Below are 9,852 nucleotides of genomic sequence, written 5' to 3' on the forward strand. Positions count from 1 at the left end.
TGTTGTAAGATTGGGTTTACATAATATACAATGGCTTTGGGCTGGCTGCGGGGGTTCGGCCGAGCAATGGGGCGGTGGGAACTCCCGCCGCTCCTGCTTGTGCTCCTGGACTGCTGGGCCTCCGTGAGCGCCCAGGCCGGGGCCACCCCGGTGGTGACGACGGAGGGCCTCAACTCCACGAAGCGAGCCCTGACGACTCTCCGACCTGCAGTATCTCCTAGGCCCCCTGAAACCCCCAAGGTTCCCAGGCCATCCCCTGGCCTCAGGCCCACCCCGATCACGGACGGGGTGATAGTCAGTTTTGCAGTCAAAAAGCAGCCATCTATTCATTGAATTTTACAGCAGACCCACCTCAGAGAGTATTTAAACTTGCCGACCAGATCAATCCATCTATTTTCTGCATTCATATTACAAACTATAAAGCAGCATTATCCTTTATTAATCCAGAAGTGCCTGATGAAAGCAATTTTGATAAATTGATGAAAACATCTGATGGTTTTTCATTGAGTGCAGAATCAGATGTTTCTTTGACAACCAAACCGGATGCTCCAAATACTGCAAAATATGAGTATGGGACTTATCTGCAGACTTCAGATGCATTTCTGAGATTTCCTTCTCCCCTTACATCATCTCTGTGTACCGACAATAACCCTGCAGCATTTCTGGTTAACCAAGCTGTTAAGTGCACCAGAAGGATAAATTTGGAACAGTGAGAAGAAATTGAAACCCTGAGCATGGCTTATTACAGCAACCCTAAAATTTTGAGGGTGCCTGGTTCAGGACCAGAGGTCCCTATCACTGTTCAGTCCATCGTCATTCGGTCTCTAAATAAAACTCTAACCCGACTGGAAGACACTGATGTATCGAGGCCGCAGGTTCCTAGGCATGGGCATGGTAAAATCTGCACTAACATCGTTCTTGAGGTGAAGTACAGCCTCACGTATACAGATGCAGGTGAGATAATAAAAGCTGATCTCTTTCTTCTTCTGGGAGCAGTTAGCAGTGCAGTGGTTCCACTCCAGCAAAAGTCTGAAATTTATTTTATTCAGCAAAATAGAAAGCCAGTTCCTCTCAGTGGAAACCCTGGTTATGTTGTGGGACTCCCGTTAGCTGCCGGATTTCAGCCTCAGAAGGGATATCCTTTTTGGCTCTGTAGAGAAGCTTGATTTCCCTGTCGACGTGTGTGGGCCACACTTCTTATTGCTGAGAGTCCTGAGGGCTGGAGAGGCCAGTCTTGGCCAGAGCATCCTCTCGGTGGCTCTGCCTGCACAGCAAGTAGGGCTGTGTGCAGCCTGACAGGGTGGAACAGTTCGGCCAGGAGACTGTCAGTGCCTTACAATGAAAATCTTAAGACAGAAAAGTTGACAGACATTTAGAGGTATTTTACACTTAAACAGAGACTCTTAAACAAATTGAGTGATTTTGAGAATTTGGAATTAATTTTGAAGGGTCGGTTTCTGAGAATTTTTCTCCTGAGGATCTCCTAATCAAGGAAAATAGTTATAACTGTTTTTTGCCATCTCCTGGAAAATAACTATCAAAATTCCCAAGACTTAGAGAAGGGATATTTGGATCTCTCTCATGTGACTCATGGGACACCATCTCCTAAGAATCAGCTGCTTGAGTCCTGGGCAACTCCCTTAACCTTCTGTGAATGTCTGGGATTATTCAGACCACGAATAGATATGGACGACTTACTCTTCTTCGTAGCACAACTGAGCAAGCCTGCTTAGCAATAGAGGGGGTCCAGACCCCAGTATTATTTGGTTACAACATGCAGTCTGGCTGTAAACTCAGACTGACCAAAGCTATCACGTGTGGGGCGGTAGCGCAAAAGATGGAGAGCCTGCTGAAGGGCCAGGGCTTCCCAGATTATGTGGCCCCTTTTGGAAATTCCCAGGCCCAGGATGTACTGGACTGGGTGCCCAGCTACTTCATCACCCAGATGTCCCATATGAAGGATTCTTGCCAGCTCCCGGTGGCTTTGGCTATAGAAGTGAAGTGGACTAAATATGGATCCTTATTGAACCCACAAGCTAAAGTAGTCAATGTAACTGCAAATCTAATTTCATCCTCGTTTCCTGAGACCAACTCAGGAAATGAAAGGACAATTCTTATTTCCACTGCGGTTACTTTTGTGGATGTGTCTGCACCTGCAGAAGCAGGCTTCAGAGCTCGGCCAACCATCAACGCCAGGCTGCCCTTTAATTTCTTCTTCCCATTTGTTTGACAGTGTTCATATGAAAGGATGTGCTGATTCCTTAATATACATGTGAAATGTGAAAACTGTACATTCGATGAGATTAAATTTTATATACAGCTAGTAATTATCCAGCTTGTTCATTTTCAAGCAAGAGTAAAGTGTTCAACATGAGAAAAAAAAAATATATATATATACAATGGCTTCTATTTTTCAGAAAGTGAATCTGACAGTTGAGATTGGTAATTTCATGACCAAAAATTTTAAACGAAAACTATGAGATCCCTTTTTATATCTACCCATATGTACATTATAGATATGGTATTTTTCTAACTTCAGATGGTATTGCCAAAATTAATTTGTAAAATAGCCCTTTTTAAATGGCTAAAACAATGAAGCCCTTATATAAATTCTCAAAAATATGAGGTACTAACCCCAAAAAATTTCAAGTTCATATGATCTGGGAAAATATTCAGTACTAAAGTTAGTTTAGACTTTTCAAGATGGCAGAGGAGTAGGAGGATGTGAAGTTCATCTCTTCCCACAAACACATCAAAAATATATCTACAAATGGAAAGATTCTCATAGAACACATGCTGGACACTAGCAGAGGGCCTCAGACACCTAGAAGGATGAAAAAGATCCCTATGTAACCAGGTAGGATGAAAGAAAGAAGAAGGGAAAAGGAAGAGGAGAGGAAGCAGGACAGGACCTGTACCCCTGTCGGGGAGCTGAAGGTGAGGAGAGGTTCCCACATCTGGGGAAGCACCCTCACCAGCAGGAGATCAGTTGGACTGAAGGGGAGACTTAGAGGCTCAGAGAAGAGCCCAGCAACTGGTCTGTGGCAGGCAGGACAGAGTGAGACCTACACAGATGGTCTGTGCCACAGCTCTGTGCACCCTAGCCTGAGGCAGGTGTCTGCTGGTGCACACAGGGGCTGGATGCTGGAACGTGGGGTTTAGAGAGAAGACCCAGGAAGGGGACTGCTGTTGCCTATGAGGAGAAAGCCTGAGGGGACAGGAGTGAGGAGCTCCACAACTGGGAATGCTCATGGAGGAAGCCCGAACCACCACAAAAGTGGAGCGCCATTGTTGAGTGATGTGCAAAGGGTGGGGCTGCCATGGCGGCTTCTCCCCTCATGTGCAGGCCCCTTCCTTCATGGGTCCTAGGGAGGGCTCCAGCCAGAGCCAGCTCATATGCCTCTGCCATTTTCCCCTCAGAAACCCCCTCTCCAGTCTGGGGGACACACTCACCCTAATTGCTGCCTAACAGGCCCGCTCATTCCAGTCCCTACCCCAGAGCCCTCCTGCCTGGGCATCCTGCTTGCCCCATCTATTGCTGCCTTGGCTTCTTCCTGCCTGATGGGCTCCTGTGCTCTGGCAACCCCTGGAGCAGACTCTGGTGGGAGGAATAGATGCAGAGGTGGGACTGAAACCACAGCTGAGCCCCAGGGACAGTGTGACTAAGGAAGAAGAGCTGATATTTCTCAATGGAGTTATACCTCCACTGACAGCTTCCTAAATTCAGCACCTGTGAAATATCTGAAAGGACAACAAGTGCTCCTACAGCTAAGATGGGTCTGGCTTCAGCAGCTGTAGGCTTTGTGGGCATGTACACATGGAGGTTGGGCCAGGCCAGAGCCTGAGCTACCTCCATAACTCCCACAGAGGTCCAGGTGGTCAACCACTGCAGTCCCAGGACCTGACCTCAGTGGATCTGCGCCAGTGACCTGGTGAGAACAACACCTGAGAGTCACGAGGGCCAATTGCCAGCATATCCCATTAAGGTAGGACAAACGACAGTGCTAACAACAGTGTACTTTGTGAGTCCACACAACAGGTGAAAGAGGACACAATAGAGCACATTCACAAGTAAACAGCTCCAGAGGAGGAATACTCAGTGGCTTCTCTCAAAGTGAAAATGCTCCAATCCTGACTGCTTTGCATTACAGATCAGAAACACAGCTAAGAAACAGATCTGGGGGCCTCTACTCCAACAACTAGGGAGCAGACTCAACACCCAACAGGGCAGTGACAACCACAGAACAAAAGGAAGGCCCCACTAATTATCCAGGGCAGGTTCTGGTCACCACAATGCCAATCAAACCCCCTATCCAGGGTATAATGGCACGAACCTCTGGACCAACATCACCCATCAGGGGGTAGACATCAGAAGCAAAAGGAACTATGATCCTGTAGCCTGTGGAAAGAAGATCGCAAACACCACTAGTTTGACAAAATGAGAAGGCAAAGAAATATCTTGCAAATGAAGGAACAAGGTAACAGCCTACAAGAACAACTACATGAAGAGGAAAAAGGCAATCTACCTGAAAAGGAATTCAGAATAATGATAGTAAAGATGATACAAGATCTTGGAAAAAGAATGGAACTGCGTATTGCTCAGATACAAGAAATGTTTAGCAAAGACCTAGAAGAATTAAAGAACAAACAGAGATGAGCAACACAAGAATTGAAATGAAAAATACACTAGAAGGAATCAGTAGCAGAATAACTGAGGTGGAAGAATGGATAAGTGACCTGGAAGACAGAATGGTGGAAATCTCTGCTGTGGAACAGAAGAAAGAAGAAAGAATGAAAAGAAGAGAAGAGTCTCAGAGACCTCTGGGACAACATTAAATGCACCAACATTCAAATTACAGGGGTCCCAGAAGAAGAAGAAAAAGTCTCAAAATATTAACAGATTATTGTCAAAAAGTACCCTAACATGGGAAAGGAAATAATCACCCAAGTCCAAGAAGCACAGAGAGTCCCATACAGGATAAACCCAAGGAGGAACATGCCTAGATACCTATTAATCAAACTAATAAAAATTAAATTCAAAGAAAAAATATTAAAAGCAGCAAGGGAAAAGCAACAAATAACATACAAGGGAATCCCCATAAGGTTATCAATTGATTTCTCAGCAGAAACTCTGCAGGCCAGAAGGGAGTGGCAGGATATAATTAAAGTGATGGAAGGGGAAAACCTACAACCAAGATTACTCTACCCAGTGAGGATCTCATTCAGATTTGACAGAGAGATCAAAAGCCTTACAGACAATCAAAAGCTAAGAAACTTCAGCACCACCAAACCAGCTTTACCACAAAAGTTAAAGGAATTTCTCTAGGAGGGAAACACAAGAGAAGAGAATAACAGAGGAAGGGAAGAAAAAAGACCTACAAAAACAAACCCAAAACAATTAAGAAAATGACAATAGGAACATACATATTGATAATTACCTTAAATGTAAATGGATTAAATACTCTAACCAAAGGACATAGACTGGCTAAATGGATACAAAAACAAGACCTGTATATATGCTGTATACAAAAGACGCACTTCAGACCTAGGGACACATACAGACTGAAAAGATATTCCATGCAAATGGAAATCAAAAGAAAGCTGGAGTAGCAATACTCATATCAGACAAAATAGACTTTAAAATAAAGACTGTTACAAGAGACAAGGAAGGACACTACACAATGATCATGGGTTCAATCCAAAAAGAAGACACAACAATTGTTAATGTGAGGGTGAGTAAAAAATTATCCACACTCTGGTTATATTAAAACTTCTATAAATTCTATGGCCAGAGTGCAGATAATTTTTGACTCATCCTCATATATATGCACCCAACATAGGAGCACCTCAATATATAAGGCAAATGCTAACAGCCATGAAGGGGGAATTGACAGTAACACAATAATAGTGGGGGACTTTACACCAATGGACAGATCATCCAGAGAGAAAATTAATAAAGAAATATAGCCTTAAATGACACATTAGACCAAATAGGCTTAATTGATAATCATAGGATATTCCATCTGAAGGCAGCAGAATACACTTCCTTCTCAAGTGCACATGGAACATTCTTCAGGATAGATCACATCTTGGGTCACAAATTAAGCCTTGGTAAGTTTAAGAAAATTAAAATCATATCAAGCATCTTTTCAAAACACAACACTATGAGATCAGAAATAAATTATAGGAAAAAAAGGTAGAAAACACAAACACATGTAGGCTAAACAGTATGTTACTAAATAACCAATAGATCACTGAAGAAATCAAAGAGGAAATCAAAAAATACCTAGAGACAAATGACAATGAAAACATGATAATCCCAAACCTATGGGATGTAGCAAAAGCAGTTCCAAGAGGGAAGTTTATAGCAATACAATCTTAGCTCAGGAAACAAGAAAAACCTCAAGTAAACAACCTAAACTTACATCTAAAGCAACTAGAGACAGAAGAACAAACAAAACCCAAAGTTATTAGAAGGGAAGAAATCATAAAAATCAGAGCAGAAATAAATGAAATAGAGACAAAGAAAAAAATAGCCAAGATCAATGAAAGTAAAAGCTGATGAGAATATAAACAAAATTGATAAATCTTTAGCCACACTCATCAAGAAAAAAAGGGAGAAAACTCAAATCAACAAAATTAAAAATGAAAAAGGAGAAATTACACACAGAAATGGACATCACAGAAATACAAAGATCATAAGAGACTACTACAAGCAACTATAAGCCAATAAAATGGACAACCTAGAAGAAATGGACAAATTCTTAGAAAAACACATTCTAAGATTGAACCAGGAAGAAATAGAAAATATGAATGGACCAATCACAAGCACTGAAATTGAAACTGTGATTTTTTTTTTTACAAGTATTGTATTTTAATGAAGCTGATACAGACAATGTCCATTTAAAACCCATATCCCAGGCCAAAAAGTACAAATAAAGTCAAAAAGAGCAGTGTTCTGTTGTATACACTTCTGCATGAATAACTTTAACTGCTAATGAAAATTAGAACTTTTCTGGGATCTTCTGACAAGATTTTTCTTTCATCTTAAAATGCTTTCTCTTCAGTGAAGCCATGTTTGGAGTTAGTCATTATTCTCAACACCTCTGTCATTTTGACTCCAGCCTGATATTCCTCTTCTTTTGGTCCAGACCCTCATAGTTTAAAAGTAGCTTCAAGTTAAGGAAAGGTCATTTTTCCACAGTTCAGTTCTCTGAAAAACTTCCATCTCCCACTGAAAGTCACAGTCCAGGAGTGAAGCAATCACATGCTAGAACTGCAGGGCCAATTGGAAAGTCATTATGAACACTCGTATTAGTCGATCTTATTTATCACAAGTCTGCAAATGCACAGTCCTGGAAAAGGCGGCCTCTCTGTGCACACGTGTAATTTTTAAAAAGGAGAGGGTGATATGAAGGGGGCTGAGGTTTGATCACCAAAAATCAGCACAATGAAAACAAACAATAATGAATAATGGGCACTAGAATTCAAATTACCAGATGTTTTAAAGAGATGGGGTGCCAGTTTTCAATTGTTTTGAACACCACATTACAAAAGAACTATTTTTAAAAATAAAAAAGGATTAAGGGAAAAGAAAAAAAAAATAAAAAGAATATCTAAACCATTGAATGACCCCCTGTTTGTTCCTGATAAACTTCAATCACATCTTTTTCTTTCATTCCCAGTTCTTTTGGAGTGTGATTATCAGCAATTCTCTGACCTTCAAAGAGAAACCTGAGTGAATTCATGGGAAATCCCTGTCTTTGACAGTATGATTCTTTGAGTTTCTTGAGATGTGTCGTCATTTTCACTGTGAAGTGAATCTCACTGCTATCCTGTCTGATGACTTTGAGTTTAATATATTCTCCTTCCTTCTTATCCCCCAAGTTCTCAGTTGAAGGTTTTGCCTCCTGGTCAGACATGGTGACGGTGGCTTCCCCCAGGGTCTCCACACAGCAGCGGCCTCGGGTAGGCAGAACATCACTCTGGGGTTTACAATTCTGTCTCTCTTCCCCACAGCACAACACCGCAGCTCGAAACTGTGATTTAAAATCTTCTAACAAACAAAAGTCCAGGACCAGATGGCTTCACAGGGGAATTCTATCAAGTTTTTGAAGAGTTAACACCTACTCTTCTGAAACTCTTCCAAAAAACTGCAGAGGAAGGAACAGCCCCAAGCAAATTCTAAAAGGCCACCATAACCCTAATACCAAAACCAGATAAAGATACCACACAAAAAGAAAATTACAGGCCAGCATCACTGATGAAAATAGATGAAAAAATTCTCAACGAGATACTAGCAAACTGAATCCAACAACACATTAAAGGAATCATACACCATGATTAGTGGGATTGATCCCATGAATGCAAGGATTTTCAATATCTGCAAATCAATCAATGTGATACACTACATCAACAAGCTGAAGAATAAAAACCATATGATCATCTGCATAGATGCAAAAAAGCTTTTGACAAAATTCAACACCAATTTATTATTAAAAAGAAAAAAGACACTCTCCAGAAAATGGGCATAGAGTGAACCTACCTCAACATAATAAAGGCCATATATGACAAACCCACAGCAAACATCATTCTCAGTGGTGAAAAACTGAAAGCATTCCCTCTAAGATCAGGAACAAGACAAGGATGTCCACTCTCACCATTATTACGCAACACAGTTTTGGAAGTCCTAGCCATAGCAATTAGAGAAGAAAAAGCAATAAAAGGAATCCAAATTGGAAAAGATAAGTAAAACTGTCACTGTTTGCAGATGACATGATACTATACATGGAAAATCCTAAAGGTGCCACCAGAAAACTGCTAGAGCTCATCAATGAATTTGGTAAAGTTGCAGGATACAAAATTAATGCACAGAAATCTCTTGCATTTCTATACACTAAGAGCAAAAGACCGGAAAGGGAAATCAAGGAAACAATCACATTTACCATCACATCAAAAAGAATAAAATACCCAGGAATAAACCTATCTAAGGAGGTAAAAGACCTGTACTCAGAAAACTATGAGATACTGATGAAAAATATCAAAGTGACACAAACAGATGGAGACAAATACCATGTCCTTGGACTGGAAGAATCAATATTTTCAGGATGACTATACTACCCAAAGCAATCTATAGATTCAATGCAATCCCTATCAAATTACCAATGGAATTTTTCAGAAAACTAGAATGAAATATTTTACAATTCATATGGAAATACAAAAGACCACAAATAGCCAAAGCAACCTTGAGAAAGAAAAAAAGAAACTGGAGGGATCATGCTCCCTGACTTCAGACTATACTACAAAGCTACAGTCATCAAAACAGCATGGTACTGGCACAAAAAAACAGAAATATAGATCAATGGAACAGGATAGAAAGCCTAGAGATAAATCCATGCAATCTATGGTCACCTAATCTATGACAAAGAAGGCAAGATTATACAATAGAGAAAAGATAATCTCTTCAATAAGTGGTGCTGGAAAAACTGGACAGCTAAATGTAAATGAGTGAAATTAGAATACTCCTGACACCATACACAAAAATAAACTAAAAATGGATTAAAGACCTAAATGTAAGGCTGAATACTATAAAACTCTTAGAGCAAAACATAGGCAGAACACTTTTTGACATAAGTCACAGTAAGATCTTTCTCGATCCACCTCCTAGAGTAATAAAAATAAAAATAAATAAATGGGACCTAATTAAGCTTAAAATGTTTTGCACAGCAAAAGAAACCATAAACAAGAGAAAAAGAACACTCAGAATGGGAGAAAATATTTGCAAACAAAGCAACAGACAAAGGATTAATCTCCAAAATATATAAACAGCTCAAGCAACTGAATATCAAAAAA

At 40.7% G+C, this 9,852-nt stretch overlaps 1 protein-coding gene and 1 pseudogene across 1 annotated transcript; one reads left to right on the forward strand and one right to left on the reverse strand.

The window, feature by feature from the left end:
• Nucleotides 1–66: 66 nt before the first annotated feature.
• Nucleotides 67–2,318, forward strand: LOC130852139 (tectonic-1-like; annotated as a pseudogene).
• A 5,298-nt stretch (nucleotides 2,319–7,616) lies between these two features.
• LOC130852476 (small ubiquitin-related modifier 1-like) lies at nucleotides 7,617–7,922 on the reverse strand. Its single transcript, XM_057733535.1, has one exon. It carries the CDS (start codon nucleotides 7,920–7,922, stop codon nucleotides 7,617–7,619), a length of 306 nt encoding a protein of 101 aa, XP_057589518.1.
• Nucleotides 7,923–9,852: the final 1,930 nt, after the last annotated feature.

The sequence above is a fragment of the Hippopotamus amphibius genome, chromosome 4 (genome assembly GCF_030028045.1).
Source record: "Hippopotamus amphibius kiboko isolate mHipAmp2 chromosome 4, mHipAmp2.hap2, whole genome shotgun sequence".
Classification (NCBI taxonomy): domain Eukaryota; kingdom Metazoa; phylum Chordata; class Mammalia; order Artiodactyla; family Hippopotamidae; genus Hippopotamus; species Hippopotamus amphibius.